Consider the following 25,106-nt stretch of genomic DNA (forward strand, 5'->3'; position numbering starts at 1 on the left):
ATAAGTATATTCAGATTTGTTAAAGTTAACTCAGAATCTTGGGAAGTCCATTTTCATTGAGAAGGTTTATAAGACCTTTCCAGACCCTCTGAATATTTGACTCTAGTGAGATCCTAAACCCTTGTCAGCTCTGCGAAAGAAACCAGGAGGGGGATAGAGGATAACAAGAACAGAAGACTTATGAAATTAGAGATAATTTTAAGACATTAGCTTATAGAAGAATTCAGATAATCTTCTCCAGCATAACACATATTCATAGCCTCATAGCCTCATAGCCTTAATGCCCCACAAAGGCATTAAGGATTGGAGAATTTTTTAAGGTTTTGCTAATGGTGTAGAAATTGTTAGTATGATAAATTGTCTGACTACTGATTATGAAATCATTGGAAAGTTGCTAGATAAATTGTAACTCAATTGATATATATCAGTGTTATATCTTTGAGTACATTTTGGATCACCAGACCAAAGTTTATTCCCTTTTGTCCTTGGGTATTGGCACGCAGTGCATTAAGTCAAAGGTGTCAAACACAGAACCAGATTAAAATGTAATTTTGAAATACTTTACAAAATAAATAAAAATAACAAAACATAGAGAATATTATAACTTAAAACTGACTCAATATGTTGCTCACAGGGATCCTTGATTATAGGATGTTACCTAGTTCCATTTGAATTTGACGCTAGTGCTTTAAGCAGTACACAATAGCCAGGGTCTTTCTGGGTTTTGAGTGAATTATCATGCATTCATTTTATGTGTAAAACCTCCAAATATGATTATTTTCCTAATTTCTAATAACTAATTTTTACATCAGGATGAATTAAACTGAGAAAAAGAAACCTGAAAGCTTTAGGTACATCCTTGTATGTACTTAATAAGTACTGTGGGAAAATGTTTTTTACTAATTGCTACTTATTGTGAAGTTAATGATACTGATGTCAGTTTGGGAAATAATTGTACCCTGCTCTTAAGTTATAAGCTTTGGAACTTTCTATGTGAGGTGGAACATCTTGGATCTATGACTTTATTTGCTCTGTTTGAATCCAATTATACCTTTGAATTATTTTAAAACTATTTTAAGTTGTTCACCATTGAAGGGAAAATGTGAAAAGCTTCTCAAAGGGAATGCAATTGGAAAATGTAGATGCCTGGGAAAATTGATGATGGTCTTATGAAAGTAATTTCAGGATGTTCTTGACTCAGTTTCCCCACTGTGCTATTAAAAAATAAAAAAAAACCTTACCTTCAGTCTTGGAATCAATATGGTATATTGGCTCCAAAGCAGAAGAGTGGTAAAGGGATAGGCAATGGGGGTTAAGTGACTTGCCCAGGGTCACACAGCTAGGAAGTGTCCAGAGCCCAGATTTGAACCTACGGCCTCTTGTCTCTAAGCCTGGCTCTCAATCAACTGAGCCACCTAGCTGCCCCCTGCTAATTCCTTTTTGAACAGGAATATCTCCTATCTGGTAGATCATAAGCCTGACTATGAGAACTTTTTTTTTTAAACATTTATTAATATTCATTTTTAACTTGCTTACATACTTTATGCCCCTACTTTCCCCTTCACCCCCCACTCTTCCCCCACCCATGGTCGACGCACATTTCCACTGGTTGTAACATGTGTCCTTGTTCAGGGCCTATTTCCATATTGTTGTTAGTTGCATTGGTGTGGTAGTTTCGAGTCTACATCCCCAATCATGTCCGCCTCAACCCATGCGTTCAAGCAATTGTTTATCTTCTATGTTTCCTCTCCTGCAGTCCTTCCTCTGAATGTGGGTAGCATCTTTACCATAAATCCCTCAGAGCTGTCCTGGGTCATTGCATTGCTGCTGGTACAGAGGTCCATTACATTCGATTTTATCACAGTATATCAGTCTCTGTGTACAGTGTTCTTCTGGCTCTGCTCCTTTCGCTCTGCATCAGTTCCCGGAGGTCTTTCCAGTTCACCTGGAACTCCTCCAGTTTATTATTCCTTTTAGCACAATAGTATTCCATCACCCACATATACCACAGTTTGTTCAGCCATTCCCCAATTGAAGGACATACCCTCCTTTTCCAGTTTTTTGCTACCACAAAAAGTGCAGCTATAAATATTTTCGTACAAGTCTGTTTATCTATGATCTCTTTGGGGTACAAACCCAACAATGGTATGGCTGGATCAAAGGGCAGGCATTCTTTTATAGCCCTTTGAGCATAGTTCCAAATTGCCAGCCAGAATGGTTGGATCAGTTAACAACTCCACCAGCAATGCATTAATGTCCCAATTTTGCCACATCCCCTCCAGCATTCATTACTCTCCCCTTCTTTTATTTTAGCCAATCTGCTAGGTGTGAGGTGATACCTCAGAGTTGTTTTGATTTGCATTTCTCTAATTATTAGAGATTTAGAACACTTTCTCATGTGCCTATTGATACTTTTGATTTCTTTACCTGAAAATTGCCTATTCATGTCTCTTGCCCATTTATTAATTGGGGAATGGCTTGATTTTTTATACAATTGATTTAGCTCCTTGTATATTTGAGTAATTAGACCCCTGTCAGAGTTTTTTGTTATAAAGATTTTTTCCCAATTTGTTGTTTCCCTTCTGATTTTGACTACATTGTTTTTGTTTGTACAAAAGCTTTTTAGCTTAATATAATCAAAACCATTTAATTTACATTTTGTAATTTTCTCTAACTCTTTTTTTTTTAAACCCTTCTACTTCGGTATATTGTCTCATAGGTGGAAGATTGGTAAGGGTGGGCAATGGGGGTCAAGTGACTTGCCCAGGGTCACACAGCTGGGAAGTGGCTGAGGCCAGATCCGAACCTAGGACCTCCTGTCTCTAGGCCTGACTCTCACTCCACTGAGCTACCCAGCTGCCCCATTTTCTCTAATTCTTGATTGGTTTTAAAATCTTTCCTTTCCCAGAGATCTGACAGGTATACTATTTTGTGTTCACTTAACTTATTTATAGTTTCCCTCTTTATATTCAGGTCATTCACCCATTTTGAATTTATCTTGGTGTAGGGTGTGAGATGTTGATCTAGACCTAATCTCTCCCATATTGCTTTCCAAATTTCCCAGCAGTTTTTGTCAAATAGTGGATTCATTTCCCAAAAGTTGGGCTCTTTGGGTTTATCATACACTGTCTTGCTGACGTCATTAACCCCAAGTCTATTCCACTGATCCTCCCTTCTTAGCCAGTACCATATTGTTTTGATGACTGCTGCTTTATAGTATAGTTTAATATCTGGTACTGCCAGGCCCCCTTCCTTCACATTTTTTTTCATTATTTCCCTTGATATTCTTGATCTTTTGTTATTCCAAATGAACTTTGTTATAGTTTTTCCTAATTCAGTAAAGAAGTTTTTTGGTAATTTGATAGGTATGGCACTAAATAGGTAAATTAATTTGGGTAGAATGTTCATTTTTATTATGTTAGCTCGTCCTACCATGAACAATTAATGGTTTTCCAATTTTTGAGATCTAGTTTTATTTTTTTGGAAAGTGTTTTGTAGTTGTTATCGTATAATAGCTGTGTTTGTTTTGGTAGATAGATTCCTAAGTATTTTATATTGTCTAGGGTAATTTTAAATTGGTGTTTCTCTTTCTACCTCTTGCTGCTCTAATGTGTTGGAAATATATAGAAATGCTGATGATTTATGTGCATTTATTTTGTATCCTGCCACTTTGCTAAAGTTGTTGATTATTTCTACCAGCTTCTTAGTTGATTCTCTAGGATTTTTTAAGTAGACCATCATATCATCTGCAAAGAGTGATAGCTTAGTCTCCTCCTTGCCTATTTTGATACCTTCAATTTCTTTATCTTCTCTCATTGCAACTGCTAGTGTTTCTAGTACAATGTTAAATAATAGAGGTGATAATGGGCATCCTTGTTTCACTCCTGATCTTATTGGGAAGGCTTCTAATTTATCCCCATTGCATATGATGTTTGTTGATGGTTTTAGGTATATACTGTTTATTATTTTTAGGAAAGGTCCTTCTATTCCTGTACTTTTCAGTGTTTTCAATAGAAATGGATGCTGTATTTTGTCAAAGGCTTTTTCAGCATCTATTGAGATGATCATGTGATTTTTGTTTGTTAGACTGTTGGTATGGTCAATTATGTGGATGGTTTTCCTAATGTTGAACCATCCTTGCATTCCTGGTATAAATCCCACCTGATCATGGTGGATGATCTTCTTAATTACTTGCTGGAGCCTCTTTGCTAATATTCTATTTAAGATTTTTGCATCTATGTTCATTAGGGAGATTGGTCTATAGTTTTCTTTCTCTGTTTTTGGTCTTTGGTCTTTGGGATCAGTATCATATTTGTGTCATAGAAGGAATTTGGTAGGACTCCTTCTTTGCTTATCATATCAAATAATTTGTATAGTATTGGGATTAGTTGCTCTTTGAATGACTGATAGAATTCACTTGTGAATCCATCAGGTCCTGGTGATTTTTTCTTAGGGAGTTCTTTGATGGCTTGTTCAATTTCTATTTCTGATATGGGATTATTTAGGTATTCTATTTCTTCTGCTGTTAATCTAGGCAATTTATATTTTTGTAGATATTCATCCATATCTCCTAAATTGTTATATTTGTTGCCATATAATTGGGCAAAATAGTTTTTAATGATTGCCTTAATTTCCCCTTCATTGGAGGTAAGGTCTCCCTTTTCATCTTTGATACTGTCAATTTGGTTTTCTTCTTTCTTCTTTCCTTTCCACTAGATTGACCAAGTACTTTGTCTATTTTTTTTTTTTTTTTTTTTTTTTTTTTTTTTTTTTTTTTAATTTTTTAAACCCTTAACTTTTGTGTATTGACTTATAGGTGGAAGAGTGGTAAGGGTAGGCAATGGGGGTCAAGTGACTTGCCCAGGGTCACACAGCCGGGAAGTGTCTGAGGCCGGATCTGAACCTAGGACCTCCCGTCTCTAGGCCTGGCTCTCAATCCACTGAGCTACCCAGCTGCCCCCTACTTTGTCTATTTTATCTGTTTTTTCAAAATACCAGCTTCTAGTCTTATTTATTAATTCAATAGTTCTTTTACTTTCAATTTTATTAATTTCTCCCTTAATTTTTAGTATTTCTAATTTAGTTTTCATCTGAGGGTTTTTAATTTGTTCGCTTTCTAATTTTTTGAGTTGCATACCCAATTCATTAATCTCTGCCCTCCTTAATTTGTTAATATATGCATTCAAGGATATAAATTTCCCCTTAAGTATTGCCTTGGCTGCATCCCACATAGTTTGGTAGGATGTCTCATCATTGTCATTCTCTTCAATGAAATTGTTGATTGTTTCTATGATTTCTTTTTTGACAAATTGGTTTTGGAGAATCATATTGTTTAATTTCCAATTGGTTTTTGATTTACCTGTCCATGTGCCCTTACTAATTATTATTTTTATTGCATTATGATCTGAGAAGGTTACATTTATTATATCTGCTCTTTTGCATTTGTTTGCAATGATTCTATGTTCTATTACATGGTCAATCTTTATGAATGTACCATGCGCAGCTGAAAAGAAGGTGTATTCCTTTTTGTCCCTATTTATTTTTCTCCATATATCAATTAAATCTAATTTTTCTAGGACTTCATTCACCTCTCTTACCTCTTTCTTATTTATTTTTTGGTTTGATTTATCTAGATCTGAAAGAGGAATATTTAGATCTCCCACTATTATGGTTTTATTATCTATTTCCTTCTTGAGCTCTGCCAGTTTCTCCTTTATGAATTTGGATGCTATACCACTTGGCGCATATATATTGAGCAGTGTTATTTCCTCATTGTTTATATTGCCTTTAATCAGGATGTAATGACCTTCCCTGTCTTTTTTAATCATATCTATTTTTACTTTGGCTTTGTCAGAAATCATAATAGCCACTCCTGCCTTCTTTTTTTCATTTGATGCCCAAAAGATTTTGCTCAAGCCCTTAACCTTAAACTTGTGTATGTCCACCCGCCTCATATGTGTTTCTTGTAGACAACATATGGTAGGATTTTGGTTTCTGATCCACTCTGCTATTTGCTTCTGTTTTATGAGGGAGTTCATCCCATTCACATTCAGAGTTACAATTATCAGTTGTGCATTCACTGACATTTTTGTATCCTCCTCTAGACCCACCCCTTCTCTTACACTATTTTCCTTTAAACCAGTGGTTTGCTTTGAGCTGGTGTCCCTTATCCCCTCCCTTGATTGACTTCCCTTTCTGCCCCCTCCCTTGTTATTCCCCTCTTTTTATTTTTAAAGGCCTATTGAATTCCCTCCTCCTTCTTCTCCCCTCCCTTTTTTGACCTCCTCACTCCCCTGTTCCCTTTGCTTTGTCCCTTCTGACTTTCTCAGTAGGGTTAGATAGAGTTTTTTTTTTTATCCGAATGGATAATAATGCTACTCTTCCCTCTCCAGGTTGATTATACTGAGAGTAAGGTTTGATTTTTCCCTCTTAATGCTCTCTTCCTCTCCTTCTTATGATAGTATTTATCCCCTCCCCTTCCCATGCCCTCTTTGTGTGTAATAGAATATCCTATTTTTCTTATTTACTCAGATTTTTCTTGGTGTCCCCTACTATTCCCCACCTCTTTCCCACCCTCTATGTCATCTTAGACCATTTAGTATCCTATCATCTCCCTATGAATTATTCTTCTGGTTGCTATAATAGTGAATATTATACTAGTGAATAGAGTTCACTACAAAGAATTATATATAACATTTCTCCACCTATTAATACAGATAATTAGATCTTATTTAAGCCCTTAAAGAGTCAAATTTAAAGAATTATACGTTTTCTTTCTATTCCCTCTGTTTCTTATTTACCTTTTCATGTTTCTCTTGGTTTTTGTGGATGGGTATCAAACTTTCCATTTAGTCCTGGTCTCTTTTGTGCAAAAACTTGGAATTCTTCAATTTTGTTGAATGCCCATACTTTCCCCTGGAAGTATATAGTCAGTTTCTATGGGTAGTTGATCCGTGGCTGAAGACCCATCTCTCTTGCCTTTCTGAATATTGTGTTCCAAGCCTTGCGGTCTTTTAGTGTGGAGGCTGCCAGATCCTGTGTGATCCTGATTGGTGCTCCTTGATATTTGAATTGTCTCTTTCTGGCTTCTTGTAAGATTTTTTCTTTTACTTGAAAACTCTTAAATTTTGCTATTATATTCCTTGGTGTTGACTTTTCTTTGTCCAGAGTAGAGGGTGATCTATGGATCCTTTCAATGTCTATATTGCCCTCTTGTTGTAGAACTTCAGGGCAATTTTGCTGAATAATTTCTTTAAGTATGGAGTCCAAGTTTCTATTAATTTCTGCCTTTTCTGGAAGACCAATAATTCTCAAATTATCTCTTCTAGACCAGTTTTCTTGGTCTGTCACTCTCTCATTGAGATATTTCATGTTTCCTTCTATTTTATCAGTCTTTTGACTTTGTTTTATTTGTTCTTGTTGTCTTGAGAGATCATTGGATTCTAATTGTTCAATTCTAGCCTTTAGGGACTGGTTTTCCTTTTCAATCTGGTCATTTCTGGTGTTCAATTTACTTATCAGTTAATTTGATTTCTGAGCCTCACTTTCCAATTGCGAAATTCTGCCTTTTAAACTGTTATTTTCTTGCCAGATCTCTTCCATCTTCTTCAAAATCTCAGTTTTGAACTCTTCCATAGCTTGTGACCAGTTTTCCTTGTTTTGGGAAGGTTTGGATACTTGTTTGTCCTCCTCTGTTGTCTGGATTTTCTCTGTGTAAAAGTTGTCGAGTGTTCCAGAGTTTTTCTTGATAATCTTTTTCTTCCTCTGGATTTCTTGGCTTGCCATTGTTAGCCCCGCCCCTTTTCAGCTTTGTCTTCACACTCAGGGTCTGCCTGTGTTTTCGAAGCTCCTGGGGGCTCCGGTCTCCTTGTCCTCGGGGTCAGGCCTCCTGGTAGACCCCGGTCTGCCCCTCTGCCTGAGGCTCCTTCAGCAGTCTTTGGGGGTGCTTCCACAGCCACGCTCTGGTCCTCACCGGGTCCTCACTGGAGGTCCAAGCCTGGGCTGGAGATCTTTATTCAAGCCTAGGGCACTGCCTTTGCCAGTGCAGACACTCTTAGGGCCCTGCCTTCACCCTTGCAGAAGCTAGGGAACGTCCCTGGGCTGGAGATCTTTATTCGTACCTGAGGAGATGCCTTTAGGCGCTTGGGAAAGTCTGGGTGTTAGAGATCTTTGGCCAGGCTGGAGGCTGTGCCTTCACCCACGTGGACCCTCGGGGAAAGTCTGTGCGTGCCCCCCAGCCACTTGGGGTCCCTCCTCTTGCAGCACACAGGTACAAGCCCTGGGGCTGCCAGTGATTATCTGGTTGCTCCAGTCCTGTTTTCACTCTTGTGCGTTCGCCTTGGCGTTTTGAGAGATGTGTGGTGTGAGGTGGTGGGGGAGGGGCTTCTTCCTCTCGCAGATTAGTGAGAGCTGTTTTGCCCCTTTATAGCCTGGAAATGCCCCGATTCTGTGTACCTTCAACGCTGCGCCCTGTTGTGGGGTTCCTTCGTTCGTCTGGATTCGTTTTTATTTTCCCCTTGAGGAATCCTGTATGCTTTGGTTAGGAGAGATCGAGCAGCTGCTCCTTACTCTGCCACCATCTTAACCGGAAGTCCCATGAGAACTTTTGAACAATGTGGAATTCCGTTATATAATTGGCTATTCCAAAATGGTATTTATGACTTTTCCCTGGAATTGAATGGAACCAAAAGTGTTTTGGGAAACCATGTCCCTACTCTTTTTATAACAAAATTCTCTGACCAAGACAGAGAACTACAAATGTTTTATAGTGAATCTTATTATAATTACCTGGCATCACTAAGCCTACTATAATGGGATGCAAGTACAAAGGACCCTATTGCTTGTATTTCTATGATTTTGAACTTGTGGCCATTGTTTATCTCAGCTTCCTTAAAATGGGCAGCTAGGACAAATCAGTTATTAGACTTGCTATCTCCTTGCTCATTGTATATCATCCTTACATTCTAATATTCTTTATAAATACCCTTCTCCTTCCAGGATATGAGGATAAAATATATCCTCAAAGGAGGGAAATGATAAAGGTATAAAAGCTCTAATTCTTAATTCATTAGTAAACCTTACTTTCAAAAAGGCAACAAAGATTAGATGATTTCCCCACTTATGGACTAGAATATATGTGGTTGGCTTCTTAATGTTATCCAGTTGGTAAAAGAATATACACAAAAGGCTTGGTTGGTAAGTAATAAAAAAAACATAACTGAAAAAGTCAGGGCAAAGTCCTAAACCTCCTTCAGTTTCACTTAAAGATCTATAGATGCCTATCTAGGCAGCTAGGCAACACAATGGATAAACTGTCAAGGCTTGGGGTCAAGAAGACTCATCTTCCTGAGTTCAAATCTAGCCTTAGACACTTTCTTGTTGTATGACCCTGAACAATTCACTCAACCTTGTTTGCTTCAGCTTCCAAATCTGTCAAATGAGCTGGAGAAGGAAATAGAAAATCACTCCAGTATCTTTGCCAAAAAAATCCCAACTGGGGTCCCAAAGGAGTTGGACTTGACTGAAAAGACTGAACAACAATAGATGCCTATCCATATAAATGCCTAAACATACAGATTTTGATTATGTTTTAATAATTGCCTATAAATTCTCAAGATGGAATGAAGTTTTTACATATAGAATTGCTTGAATATTATATTTATAAGGGGGATAGCTAAGTGGCTCAGTGGATATGGAGACAACAGGTCCTAGGTTCAAATGTGGCCTTAGATACTTTCTAGCTGTTTTACCCTAGGCAAGTCACTGAACCCCAATTGCCTAGTCCTTACTGTTCTTCTGCCTTAGAACCAATATTAATATCAATTCTAAGACAGAAAGTAAAGGGTTTTTTAAAATGTTGTAAAGAAGTTTTTAAATAGTTTTTCCTGTTTGTGGTCTCTTTCTGAAAAGATCAAGCATGAGAAAAGATGCATTCTTTGGATCAGAAATTCTTCCTCTGGACCATAAACTGCACCATCCATATCACCTATAGAGTTTGGGTAAAATAGCAGAAAAAAAATGTGAAAATTGAAACTTTTAAAACATTCAGATGAATTGCAGGTAGCCTAGTCTGATGTTAATAAGGTTAACTCCATAAAAAGCCATGCAAACATGGCTTTTATCATATGAACTAATTATGGGAAAGTTAATATAATTTGGCTATGTTGGACCTTCCTAATTTATACTAAATCTCATCAATAGCAAGTTTGAACAGCAATACCTAATTAATCTTCACAAGGAGTATTGCATGATTTGGAACATTACAAGTGGCTCTACTAGAAGAAATGCATCCATCAATCTGTCCCAGAAACAAGGTAAAAAGGCCCATCCCTGGTATAAAGAAACCAAGATGAACAATTTGTCGACAGTGTGTCTGGGAAAGACACAGAATTTCCAGAGGAAAATATTTCCCAGAAGATGACTTTATAAAGTGAACAGCTAAATTTAAGACAATGGAACCAGAAATCTCTTCTTTTATTGGACACTAAGATGACTTCTCTGTTCCTTCCTATCCTCTTAAATTAGTTATATTTATTACCTATTTTAAAGTGTCCTACCATTTTGGAAAGGTACCTACTGTCAGATTTAGGGCAAAAGTTTCTCCAGGTTCTCCATCTTGCAGTTTCTTGTAAAAATTACTAGTAATAATGCCACAGTCTGTAGCTGGGAACATTGTGGGTAGAATCTTATTTTTAAGATTCAGGTTCCCATTTCCAAAGTGGATAATTTTGTCAAATGGTTACTACTGTTCCAAACAACAGGTCCAGAAGCTATGTGAGAAAAGGCTGAATTTTGAAAATCATTTTGATCTTCCATTTTTGCTAAGAGGATTTGTTCATTTAATTGTTTGCTATTTAGTCTTTAAAAGAATGTTCTGGATTTTGTATGATTTGTTACCTGCATGTTTTTGTTTCATCACCACTATAGCCCTCTATGGACTAAGTTTCTTATTTTGCTATGCAAACAACTGCCTTGTGGTACTGTAAACCAATGTAAAACATCTCTCTCCCTTTCCGTCTCCCCCTCCCCTTCCCTTCCCCTTCCCCTTCCCCTTCTCCATCTCTCTCTCTCTCTCTCTCCCTCTCTCTCTCTCTCTCTCTCTCTCTCTCTCTCTCTCTCTCTCTCTCTCTCCCTCTCTCTCTNCTGGGCAACAGCAGAATGACTTTCAGAAAAAAATCAAATGTGAACTGTGCCTTCAGAAACCACACCCCAAAACACCAGCTCTGAGTCACTGAGGAACCTGATTTTCCCTCAGCATCGATCATTTGATAATTTCCCTAAGGTGGGTTCACGGAGAAATCTTAGCCATCTCCCTTGAGTTTAGCAACTTGGCTCCAACATATCCCTTGTGACATCTTGGTAGTGCCTTCCGGACATTTCACAGAATAACATTTACTTCAGTTGAAAAAAAAAATCCCCATTTTCTTGCCCAATTTCCCCCTGCTCAGATTTGTTCTCTCTCTCTCTCTCTCTCTCTCTCTCTCTCTCTCTCTCTCTCTCTCTCTCTCTCTCTCTCTCTCTCTCTCCCCTCTCTCTCTCTCCACCCGCCCCTCTCTCCTCCTCTGTATGTATCTATATGCGTTTATAATACAGATCTGATGAGGAATTATTAAAGAGAACTGTGGAAGAAGTAGACATCTACCCCCCCCCCCAATAGTCTTAGAAATCAAAGAAACAAAGGAACATGGTTGTGTAAACAGGGAGTCTCTGAACAGCAAGGATGAGATGAACCTTACTGATTTCAATCTTGAAGCAGACCTCCACTATCTTAGAGATCTCCTGACCCACCAGGATATTCTGATGAGATCATTAATAGAGAAAACATCTTCACTGAAACAAACCTGCTCTTTGGCAGCTCTCGAGACCTCAAAGTTAAGAGGTTTCAACCCCAAGGTTAATATATTCTCCCCCAAATTATGTGATATACTGTATTATTCAACATTACTTCCCAAATGAAAAAAAGTAGCTGAGCACTCTCATTTGATAGGTTCTTTTTGCTCTGTGCAATGTCAATCCTAAGGTCACATAAAACATCTCTCTCTCTCTCTCTCTCTCTCTCTCTCTCTCTCTCTCTCTTTCTCACTTCTCTCTCACTCTCTCTCTCTCTCATTCTCTCTCTTTCTCTGTGTGTGTATGTGTTTTTTTGTGTATTTAGGCATGTATATTTACATGCCCCCCCATAATGTTGTTATTCCTCGAGTTGTTTCCCATGTGTAAACTGACCTTCCATGGATGCGAATTAAACTTTTTATCTTCTAACTTTGCCTTCTGATATATTGACCTCCAGTCAAATGGGCCAAGGTGAGAGGAATTGCTCTCTGGAGGATCTTAAGACCTTCAGATTGAGGAATTCCCCAACACAGGCTTTCTTAAGCAGTTTTGTATAGCAAGCCTCATTTTCAGTCCCACAAGTGGGATATAGGAAATATAAAATCCTAAAGACAACATACCTTGTTTATTGATTAACAAAGCATATTTGACTCAGGAGAATAAAAGAAATCTTAAAGTTGCTCCTCAAACAGAGCTTCTTCCACATACATTTTAAGATCATAAAAGAAGGGGCAGCTAGGTGGCTCAGTGGATTGAGAGCCAGGCCCAGAGATGGGTGGTCCTAGGTTCAAATAATTGCCCTTGCCTGGCCCTTACCACTCTTTTGTCTTGGAACCAATACCCAGTATTGATTCTAAAACAGAAATTAAAGGTTTAAAAGAAAGAAAAGAAAAAAGAAAACTCATTAGTTTAGAAATAGAATGTTGTATGGAAAAAATGGCCAGGAGGTTGATGTTACTGGATCAAAGAGTACTTTGGGAGAAGAAGAATAAGAGATGTAAAGTATAAAATAAACTGGAAAGGTGAGAAAAAGGTGAGAGGAGGGCTAGATTATGGAGGGGTTAATTTTTTTGTGTGTGATTTAAATTTTTTTTTTTTTAGAAAAATTTTCCATGGTTACATGATTCATGTTTTTACTTTTCCCTTCACCCCCCCCTCCAACAACCCCCATAGCCAACGTGCTTTTCCACTAGTTTTAACATGTGTCATCAATCAAGACTTACTTACATATTATTGATAGTTGCACTGGTATGGTCGTTTGGAGTCTACATCCCCAATCATGTCTGCATCAACCCATGTGTTCAAGCAGTTGTTTTTCTTCTGTGTTTGCACTCCTGCAGTTCTTCCTCTGAATGTGGGTAGTGTTCTTTTTATGGAGGGGTTTAAATACTAAATAGAAGATATATTTGAGAGGGCAGCTAGGCAGCTTATTGGATTGACAGCCAGACCCAGAAGGAAGGTCTTGGGTTCAAATCTGACCTCAGATACGTTCTAGCTATGTGACCTTGACCAAGTCACTTAAACCCCTCCCCCTCCTACCCTCCTGCCTAGTCCTTACCATTCTTCTGCCTTAGAATTAAGTATTGATTCTAAGACAGAAGGTAAGGATTAAGAAAAAAAGATCACAAAAGATAATGTGATAGAAGTGACCATGAATCCATGGGCAATGATCAGTTGGCATCAAACAGGGAGGCAAATGCTCACTAAAAGATGCTTGCTAACACTGAAGATGCACTGTACAAAGTTGAAATAGAAAGAGGATTCTGTGGTATTGATGGAAAGATTAGACTGATGTTAGTCCTTCTTTGAAGATGATTCTTTTTAGCCTTCACCTTTCTTAACCCCTCTGTAATAGATGAACCTATGAAAACTGATTAGATTACCAAGAAAGATAACATATCTAGAAAAGAGAAGAGACCCTAGAACAGAGCCTTGGGGGACACCCTAGATTAGGGGGTATGACCTAAATGAAGAAACAGCAAAGACTGAAAAGAAGCATGTCTCCTATTGTACTTAGCTCAGTGCCTTGCACAAGGTAGGTGTTAAATAAATGTTTGTTTAAAATTTAACTGACCCCCCCTCCCCATGGAATTGAGCATGTCTAATGTAAGTCAAAGTTGATTTTGCTAACCTCAAGGACTAAAAGTTTATAAAGAAAAATCTAGGGCATATTTATATTGTCATCTACTCTTTTTTTTAAAACCCTTATCTTCTGTCTCAGAATCAATACTGAGTATCAGTTCTAAGGCAGAAGAGCAGTAAAGGCTAGGCAATGGGTGTTAAGTGACGTGCCCAGGGGAAACCCAGCTAGGAAATGTCTGAGGACAGATTTGAACACGAGTCTTCCCATCTTCAGGCCTGGTATTCTATCCATTCAGCCACCTAGCTGCCCCCTGTCTACTCTTTAAAAATAATTTTATGTCTTCCCTGTTTAGACAAACAGTAGCTGTCTTTGGGAAATAAAGAGCTGCATTCAATTTATATACATAAATAATATATACATACATAAAATAAATTAACACACTTGACATTCCCGTAGCATTTTCAATTCAGTTCAATTTGACAAACACTTATTAAGTGACTACCACGTGCAAGACATCATGCTGGGGGCTACATTAGCATATGAATATGTTTTATCCCTCTAGCAGATTGAAAATAGAAGGTACTGGGCACTGACTCACTTGAGTACAGACACTAATTCATTTTTGCTTTTGTAACGTACGTAGCACAGTGACTTGGGCATTTAAGAGAAGTTTTATCATTTCTAGTGGGCCCAATTATCACCTGATTCTGTCCTATGTTCCAGTTCCATATTATCCCCAGCATGTTGTACATCTCCAGCTTGATGGATTATATGAATCTCAAACTCAACATACCCAAAACAGAACTTTATCTTCCCATAGAAACTCACCTTTCTTCTAAACTAATATTGCTGTTGAGACCACCAGAAGTTTTTCTCTACTTCTTTCTTAAAAACAAATGCTAAATGTTATCAACTCTGATACATTATCTCTCTTATCTACCTCTTCTTGAAACTCACACAGCCACAAAACTAGCTTATGCCTTCATCACAAATTGCCTGGTCTTATTGCAGTAGGCTAATTGCTTTCCTAGTCTCAGCCTGCCTCCTTGCCAATCCATCCCTCTTCATAGCTGCCAAATAAATAATCTTCTTAAATCACTGATTTTGGCATGTTACTTCCCGGTTCAAGTTTACTTTTTGACTCCTTTTTATCTCTAAAATAATTAATCAACAAGCATTTATTTAGTGCCTACTATGTGTAAGGGACTGTGTTTGGTGCTAGGGATACAAAGAAAAAAAGCAAAATTGTCCTTGGCCTCCAGGATCTTCTATCCTAATGAGGCAGGAAATGTACAAATAAGTATAAGTATATGTATATAAAAATAGATTCAAAGAAACCTTGGGAGGCAGAGGGAGGAACTAACAGCCAGGAGTAGAGTTACTAAGAAAGGGCTCAGTAGGAATGACATTTGATCTGAGTACTGAAGGAAATAAGGAATTCATGAAGTTGAAATGTATTCCAAATAGGGGAACAAAGGCATGGAAATATTACTTAATGTGTGAGATACAGCAAAAAAAGCCACCGTGGCTCCATCACAGAGTGAGTAGAAGGGAGTAACGTGCAAGAAGACTAGAAAGGTAGGATGGGACTAAGCTGTAGTAAGCTTTAAATGCCTAGAAGCAATAGGAAGCCACTGGAGTTTACTGAATAAAAGAGTTAGCTGAGTTTTAGGAAAAATCCTGTGGCAGGTAGGTGGAGGATATTATGGACTAGGGAGAGATCTTTGATTCAAGGAGCTCAATTAGGAAGCTATTGATATAATACAAGGGACCTATGATGAGGACCTGAATTAGTGTGATGGCCATATGAATGGAATGAAGAAGACAAGAGTCTGTGAAGTGGAAATGATGAGATTTGGTAACTGAATGGATCCGAGTGGTGATTGAGAGTGAGAAGAGGATGATGGTGAGATTCTGAACCAGGGTGCCTAGAATTACAGCGATGTCCTCAACAATAGTAAAGAAGTTCAGAAGAGGGCTGGGTTGAGAGGAAAGACAATGAGCTTGTTTTTAGATTTTGAAATGCCTATAGGATAGTGGTTCCCAAACTTTTTTGGCCTACAGTCCCCTTTCCAGAAAAAAATATTACTTAGTGCCCCTGGAAATTATTTTTTTTTAAATTTTAATAGAAATTAATAGGAAAGATAAATGCACCTGTGGCCATCACCGTTCCCCTGGATCACTGCAGCACCCACCAGGGGGCGTTGGTGCCCACTTTGGGAATCACTGCTATAGGACATCCCATTTGAAATGTTCAATAGGCATTTGGTGATGTGACTCTGGAGCTCTGGAGAAGAGGCCTGGAAAGATACATAGCTATGGGCTTCATCTGTATAGAGATGATAATGAAAACTATAAAATATAAACCCCTCTGTTTGCCAGTTAAAACCTTCACAATCAGGTTGTAGCCTACCTCTCAGCTACCTCTGGATTGCAGGTTCCTCCATTTCATTTGCTCTACATTTCAGCAAACTGGCCTATTTGCTGTTCTCTGAACTCAGCATTCCAATTCCTGCCTCTGTGCCAGTCATGACCCTGTGGGCAGAGATTATTATGTTTTTGTCTTTGTATCTCTACCACCCTGTTTTTGGAATGCACTTCCTTATCACCCCAGCCTCTTTGAATCCCTAAGTTCCTTTAAGGCTCAGTTCAGATTCCATCTTTTGTGAGACTCTTTTCCTGGTTCCCATAACTGATAGAACTCACTCCTCCACATAGTTATTTGTTTTCTGTGTCATATCCCCACCCATAGCAGAATATAAACTACTTGAGGGAAGAGGCCATTTTTAAATTTCATCTTTGTATCAATTAATAAGCATTTATGGGGCAGCTAGGTAGCTCATTGAATAGAGAGCCAGACCTGGGGTCAAAAGGCCTTGGGTTCAAATTTGACCTCAGACAATACTGAATTGTGTGACCCTAGGCAAGACACTTAATCTCATTTGCCTAGCCTTCTGGGGCTGAAAGTAAAGATTTAAAATAAAATAAAAAATGAACATTATTAAATGCTGTGCCAGATACTATACTAAATACTATGGATATAAAGAAAGGAAATGTCTTTTACCTCAAGGAACATACATTTGAATGGGGAGACAAAATGAACATAAATTGGCACATAAAAATACATATAAAGTAGCTAGACCTTAGAGGGAAAGGCTTTTGCAGCTAAAAGGAGTAGAAAGTCTCTTATGGAAGATCTCTCCAAAAACTTGCCCATGGTAGGTGCTGAATAAGTGCTTTTTGGATCAGATTGGATGACATATTTATTGTGTGGGGGCCTCAGAAAACAATAGGATTTTCTTTATGAGACCCACATTTACCCATAAAGTGAGCTTGGTCTTACTTGCCCAAATGATGGCAAACAATCCAATCACCTAGCCCATTGGGAATAAGAAGTAGAGCCACAATTGAATAGGAGATTGGATCCCAATTAGGAAATTAATCTACTGCTTTTAATGATTCCAAGTTGTTCACTTGCTGTCAGAAGAGATTCTATTTTTAACACTGGTATTCTCCCACTGATGTTGCATGGTTTCAAGTGGCAGAATATTTTGATCTCGGAAGAAAATGTGGAAAAACCACAATTGCAGACTTTGTCCAAAGGCAACAGAAAGATACACAGTGGGTATAAGCAGGCTGTAGCATCTTATCATTGATAACCTGTGCATGTGAAGACACAATTTCAAGGATATTTATGTGCTGAAAAGGAGGTGGGTCAGTCAGATCTTGAGACTGAAGAATAACAGATGGAAAGCTTAAGCATGGCATTCTAAACAATGAAATATTAAGAAAAGCAGAGAAAGATTTCTAGTGCATTAGATAAATACTCTATTAGTAAAATACACAGAGGCAGCTAGGCTCCAAGGATAGAGAGCCAGGCCTGGAGTCAGGAGGACCTAAGTTCAAATCTTCTTTAGGTACTAGATACTTCCTAGCTGTGGGAGTCTGGGCAAGTCGCTTAACCCTAATTTGCTTAGCTCTTACCACTCTTCTGCCTTAGAACTGATAATTTAGTATTGATTCTAAGATACAAGGTAAGGGTTTTTTTTAAGAAAAGAAATTTGATCTTATAATTTGGGAAAATGTATGTTGAAATTATTATGTAACTGGGAAAATAAAGTATCTTTGAATTAGAAAAGAAAGTAAAAACATTTAAAAATACATTGACAAAAATAATATGAGATGGAGTAGACTTATAAACATATCATTCAATCAATCAACAATCAATCAACAAGAATTTATTAAGCACTTACTACATGTCAGACACTCTGCTAAGTGCAGATGATACAAAGAAAGGCAAAAAGTAGGGTCCCTGCCCTTAAAGAGCTTACATTGTAATGGAAGAGACAGTACATAAACAATTATGTACATACAAGATATATACAGTGTGTAAAAGGGAGGGAAACTCAGAAGGAAGGCTCTATCAGTGAGGGGAAGTGGGAAAGGGCTCTTGTGGAAGGAAGGAATTAAGATGTCTTGAAGGAAGTCAGTAAAACCAGGAGGCAGAGATAAGGAGGAAAAGCATTTCAGGTATGGGGGATGGCCAGTAAAAAAAAACAACAAAACACACACACACACAATCAGGAAATAGAATGTTTTGGGCAAGGAATGAGCAAAGAAGGCCAGTTTTGTTGGATCATACAATCTGCAGAAGGGAGTAGGGAAGACTGGAAAGGTAGAAAGAGAGCAGGTTGTAGAGGGTTTTCAAAGGCAAACAAGATTTTCTATTTGATGCTAAAGGTAATAGAGAACCACTGGAGCTAAATGAATGTAGAAAGCAAGATAATGTGGCCAGACTTGGACTTTAGGGAGATCACTTTAGCAACTGAGTGGAGGATGACTTGAGTTGGGAGGGACTTGTGTCAGAGAGATCAACCACAAAATTCTTATTGTAGTTTAAGTGTAAGATGATGAGGACCTGCACTGAAGTGGCTGTTATATGAGTAGAGAGAAGGGGCATAAGCAAGAAATGTGGTAATGGTAGAAATGATAAGAATTGGCAACAGACTGAATATGTGGGTGAGTTAGAAAGAATTAATTCTTTCAAGTAAGTCATAATTCCCAACTTTAACTCCCCAACAACCTGCCACCCCCAACTTTTCCAAATGACAGTTATTTTTGGATTATCTGGGCCCACAGATAAAGGACAAAAGAAAAAAGAAAGGAGTAAAAAGATGATTTAGGGGAGCTATGAAATGCCTAATAGAAACAAATGGTAAGGGTTTACAAAAAGAGGTGATCTTGAATTCTTTCATAGACTAGAGCTCTCTTGGTCATCCTACAAATTCTTTTTTGACTGCTGATTCCCTTGGTGGTTTGGTGCAGATGGAGGATTTTATGTTCATAGTAAGCTCACCGATGCTGCTCCAACAGGACCAACATAGGCCAACACAGCCAAAGACTAGAACCACTGAAGACTGGAACACCTGAAAAAAAAAAAGAGACACAAAGAACACTGTATCATGACTACCAATTGGCTAGATATAAAGCTCATCAAACTCATCACAGTCTTCACAAGGTGACAAAGCCAACATATGAACTCCAAAATAATTCAACGTATATAGCCCATCACCTCCACTTCTTCCTAAGTATATAGACTCTCTAAATCATAGCTCTGGGGGTCCAAAAGGACATCAAAGGTCATCTCATCTAACTTCTTCATTCTATGGATGAGGAAACCAAAGTTCATCAAGGTTATATATTTGGGGGGAAGCTAGGTAACTCAGAGGATAGAGAGCCAGGCCTGGAATGGGGAGGTCCTGGATTAAAATCTGACCTCAGACTTCCCAACTGTATGACCTTGGGCAAGTCACTTAACCCCTACTGCCTAATCCTTATCACTCTTCTGCCTCGAATTGGTTACTTACTATTGATTTTAAGACAGAAAGTATGGGTTTGGGTTGGATTTTTTTTTTTTTAAGATTATGTGACTTGCCTTTAAGTAATTCAATTTGACTCCATCCTATTTTTTTCAGCCTTCTTTCACATTACTTCTGTTCCATGCATAGTATGCTCTAGGGATATTAAATAATTTGCAATTCCTCACATATGACCTTCCACTTCCTTTCCATGTTTTTACACAGGCTAATTGCATTATTCTCCCTCCTCACTTCTGGTCAGTCAGTCGATGAGTACTGACTAATTGCTTACTATGTGTCAGGAACTGTGTTAATCTCTTGGAGATACAAAAAGGGGAAAAGACAGACCTTCCTCTCAGGGAGCTCACAGTCTAATTGAGAAGACAGCATGGAAACAATTATAAGGTCTTCCCAGCTTCTTCTGAGCTATTAGCACCTCTACCCACAGTTACACTGTTTCTGCTTTGTATATACAAAATATATATAGGTTGTAGGTGTTTCCCTGATTAAAATATTTTGCTTTTTTTTTGGTGGGGGGATCTCTAACATGTAGTACAGTACCTGATACATTTAGGTGCTTAATAGATGCTTGAATGATAGAATGACCAAGGTCAAATAGATAATAGAGTAATAGATTCACAATTTAAAATCAATTTTAACTGAGCCACCTAGCTGCCTCCAGTAAATAATTAAAAAAAAAACCCTTACCTTCTGACTTAGAATTAATAATAAGTATTGGTTCCAAGGCAGAAGAGCAGTAAGGGCTAGACAATTGGGGTTAAGTGACTTGCCCAGAGTCACATAGCTAGGAAATGTCTGAGGTCTCATTTGAACCCAGGACCTCCCATCTCCAGGTCTGGCTTTCTCTCTACTGAATCACCTAGTTGCAATTAGGAATGAATATTTTAATCCTTTATTCCTGTCCCCTCCTTTTAAAAAATCCTTAATCAGAGCTCTAGAGGCTATATTTCTTTCCCTAAGGGAATAAGATCTACCCAGCATTGGAACTCCTCCATAGGGATGAACCTAGTCATACTAATTGATGAGTGAATTAAGCATTTAATTAAACAATTTTTTAACCTCTGCTTTGGAAGTTTGAATACTTTAAAAATTGTTATTGACATCTTTTGGTTTTACATTGCCTAAAATTTCCCATATCTCTCCTTTCCCTCCTTCCAAAGAGTCATCCTAAATAACAAAGATCAGATTTGAGAACCTTCCTTCACTGAATCAGTGTTCTTCAGTTGTCTGTATGACTGGCAGTGAGAGCAGTTGGCTGATGAAGGACTGAGAGAAATGATACAATTCAAGAAGTGAGGCAGACAGTTTAAGAGCCTCAACAGTCTCCAGACTTTAAAGAAATCTTCCTTCTGGGATAATGGCAGAAATTGAAGCTGTATAATAGATTACTATACTGGACTGTCACTAATTCCATACTGAGTAACAGGAAGCAGTTAGTATTACCTGGCATAGATCAATCTATGGTCATGAAATTTTACATGATTACTTTGGACATATGGGTCAGGAGAGGACCCCAGCACTAGTAAGAAAGGAATTTTAGTGGCCCAACATGGCTGCCAATATCAACAAGAAGTTTGTGACTTTGCTTTTTGCATACGGAGACAAATACTACCAACTCATATTGAATCTTTGGAGAATATAATCACTAGAAAACCTTTGGATTTTGTCATCATGACTTCCTATCTCTAGAAGGAGATCATAAAAACATAAACTGTATGTGGGTGATGATTGAACATTTCATAATATATGAAAAAACTTATCCAATCAAGAATCAGAAAGTTTCTGTGATTGCTAAAGTGTTATAGAAAAAAATTTTCTCAGTGCCTAGCTTCCTCCCAAGATCTATTCAGACAGACCAAGGCATTGACCCTGAAAATACATTGCTCAAGGAGATGGCAGCTTTGGATGGCATCACTGAAAAGCATCCACACCTTACTACTCTCAAGGGGACCCATAATTTGAGCAGTCCAATTGTATACTGCTGAACATGTAAGGAACACAAACAGGGTGATCTCAGTGGAATCAACATGTGGCTTTCTTAGTAAACAAGTGCGATTCCACTAGGAATATGCATGAACTCCAAATTCTACCTACTGAAATTTGGGTGAGAGCCAAATCTATCTATTGTTGCGTGTTTTGGAGACCGAGGATAGAGAGACTGCAGACACTCACAACCAGTATACTTCTTGGCCGAGAGAGAAATTGAGAGAAGCTTAACACCTACTTACAACACCAGTTCAGAAAATTGCTTTAAGAAATAAATGAGTATACCATAAGAAATAGCAAGCAAGATGACCACCAAAGAACTTATATGAAGTGATGCAAAGTGAAGTGAGCAGAACCAGAAAAAAATTGTACATGGTAACAGCCACAAATTACAATGATCAACTGTGAATGATTTAACTATTATCGGCAATGCAAGGATCCAGGACAACGCCAAAGGGACTCCTGATGAAAAAGGCTATTCGCTGCTCTAAAAGGAAATGACAAAGTCTGAATGCAGATTGAAGCATACCATTCTTCACTTTATTTCCTCCATGAAATTTTCTCTAATGTAAGTAATGTGTGTCTTTCACAACATGATGAACATGGAAATATGAATTGTATAATAATACATGAACATCCTATATCATATTACCTCCTGTGTTGGGGAGGAATAAGAGGGAGAGAGAGAACATGAATTGGAAAATGTCAGAAAATGACTATTGAAAAATTGTATTGACATGCAATCTGGAAATTAAAAAATTTAAGAAATGAACATATGATATTCAAATCTTATCGTCAAGAATTTTAACAAACAAATAGTTTTGCTGAGGAACCTTGGTGTCCCTGAGGACATACAAGTTAGCAGATAAATAAAAAGATATTCCATATCTGGACATGGAAAGACTGAACAATGTGCCTTTTTACAGAAAGCCCTAAAAATTTGGAAGGTCTTTCTAAAGATAATTCACCACAACCAAATCTTTTTTTTTTTTTTTTTTTTTTTTTTAGAACCCTTACCTTCCATCTTGGAGTCAATATTGTGTATTGGCTCCAAGTCAGAAGAGTGGTAAGGGTAGGCAATGGGGGTCAAGTGACTTGTCCAGGGTCACATGGCTGGGAAGTGTCTGAGATTTGAACCTAGGATCTCCCATCTCTAGGCTTGGCTCTCAATCCACTGAGCTACCCAGCTGCCCCACAACCAAATCTTATTGTGAAGTTGTTCAGACTCCCAGATGAGTAGGTAGAAACTGATTAACACCCACTTCAGTGGATTCTTAGCAAAAGAAGTCTTCTACCAATTGTTTAAAGACTATCTGAATGATATAATGGCTCAGAAATTAACACTACAAGAGAAGAATTTGTGTTTTATAACCCAACTATTTATAACAACTATTTCAGGTAAGGGAAAAGAACTAAACTCAGAGGCAACAATTCTCCTACCTGGAACTTCCAACTGTAGAGATACCTAGGGCACAGCACATAATACACCAGAGAAAAATAGCACATGAATCTGGACCATATGAAGCTAGGAATAGCCCGAGCCTAAAATAGCACATGCAAAGAAAGGGAAGAGACATCTGGAGTCTTTTTAGGCCCCTTTGAGACCTTTTGCCTCAGGTATCTTTGTTTTTTTGACACTCAATAAACTACTAGATCCCTCTTAGCTCCAGGAAGAAATATAAAATGCTCTGTTGGACATCCAAACCCTTTACAACCTAGCTTCTTCTTGTCTTTCCAGGCTTCTTACATTTTACTCTTCCCCACATCCTTTATAATCCAGCAATATCTTCCTTCTTGTTCCTCTTGTCACCTCTTGACTCTGTGCCTTTTGATTGGATGTTCTCTATGGCCAGAATGTACTGCTTCTTCATTTTGGTCTACTGGCTTCCTTGGATTTCTTCAAGACTTCACTCAAGTCCCAACTTCTACAGGAGGTTTTTCCCAAACTATTCACCTCCAATCTGCCCATTTCTCACTGCTAGTGTCTTCTCTTTGAAATTACCTTCTATTTATTCTATATAAATCTTGAATGAACATATTATACTTTATTTTAAAAAAACAACTTATTTTCTGTCTTAGAATCAATACTAAGTATTGTTTCCAAGGCAAAAGAGTAGTAAAGGCTAGGCAATTGGAGTAAGTGATTTGTCCAAGGCCACATGCTAGGAAGTATCCAAGGCCACATTGAACCTAAGATTCCCATCTCCAGGCAAGGGGAAAGAGGGCAGAAATTAGAGAGAAAAACATACTTGATGCCTGCTGGAGAAGTTGGGAATGAAGGATGTATAAAAGGAATAGCTCAAGTACTCCTTAAGAAAGAACAATTATTTCTAAGCACAAGTACCTACTACCCCACACATTTGACAGGCACTATATCCAGCCCCAAGTTATACTTCATATCCAGACATTTTGCCATCTGCCCCACCATTATGCACAGGTATTCTCATTACCTCTTATGAATTAACCTGGTAACTGGTAGGGGGCTCATTCCTGTGTCATGATGAGGGCAATTTCTTTACCAGAGAATGTTTCCTTTAAGAACAAAAAGGATGAAGAGACTTTTGTGGAAGGAACAAGCCCTTCTTGTCCAAATTCAGTTCTCCAAAAGGTGACTCTTGCAGACCCATTGGGCATTCAGATGAATTCTTGGTTACTCATGAACTGCTAATCCACTGTGAGAATTATTTTAGCTTATTTGCTCTTTCTCCTTCTTGAATTCACTGTTAATCATCTAATGACTATTTGTTAAGTTTCAGAAAGAAAAGCAGAAAAAATACACATCATGAAATATTATTTTTTGGGTCTAGCTCTGGCAAATTATTGGAGTGTATAGATACAAGCTATAGTGGAAAGAAGTTAGGAAATGGATTTCATTCATATTGGTCTGGAGGTGTGACTACATACACATAATTCAAACCTTTGATCCTATGACAGCTTTTAACTACTAACATTTTAACCAAACTCTGACCCCAAGTGTTCAGGACATTGGTTTTGCAATCTCAAATCAAGTCAACAATTATTTATTAAGTATTTGCTATGTGCCAGGCACTATGCTAAGCTCTAAGGATACAAAGAAAAACCAAAAATAGTCCTGGCTTTCAAAGATCTCACAGACTAAACATCTCCCTTCAAGTGGAAGAGCAATTCAGCATTTTTCTTGGCCCCAGATCAAAACAGTGAGTAGAAGTTACAAAGTGGCAGATTTAGGTTGAAGGTCAGGAATTTTTCCCAGAAATCAGACCTGAGAATAAGATGCCTTGAAAGGAAGAGTTACCCTTCCCTAGAGGTTTTCTGAAGCTAGAGGTTATCAGAAATGTTAGTATGATTAT

At 38.0% G+C, this 25,106-nt stretch overlaps 2 protein-coding genes across 2 annotated transcripts in view; both read right to left on the reverse strand.

Moving 5' to 3' along the window:
- Positions 1–10,672, reverse strand: part of KDELR2 (KDEL endoplasmic reticulum protein retention receptor 2) — a 50,897-nt gene extending 40,225 nt beyond the window's left edge. Inside the window, exon 1 of the mRNA XM_044678994.1 lies at positions 10,573–10,672. Coding sequence (XP_044534929.1) covers positions 10,573–10,672 — 100 coding nt within the window. The remainder of the gene's footprint in view (positions 1–10,572) is intronic.
- An 8,592-nt stretch (positions 10,673–19,264) lies between these two features.
- The window catches only part of OTOA (otoancorin), a 90,573-nt gene continuing 84,731 nt past the window's right edge, over positions 19,265–25,106 (reverse strand). The window contains exon 28 of the mRNA XM_044657447.1: positions 19,265–19,338. Coding sequence (XP_044513382.1) covers positions 19,265–19,338 — 74 coding nt within the window. The remainder of the gene's footprint in view (positions 19,339–25,106) is intronic.

This window comes from Gracilinanus agilis, chromosome 1 (assembly GCF_016433145.1).
Source record: "Gracilinanus agilis isolate LMUSP501 chromosome 1, AgileGrace, whole genome shotgun sequence".
NCBI lineage: Eukaryota > Metazoa > Chordata > Mammalia > Didelphimorphia > Didelphidae > Gracilinanus > Gracilinanus agilis.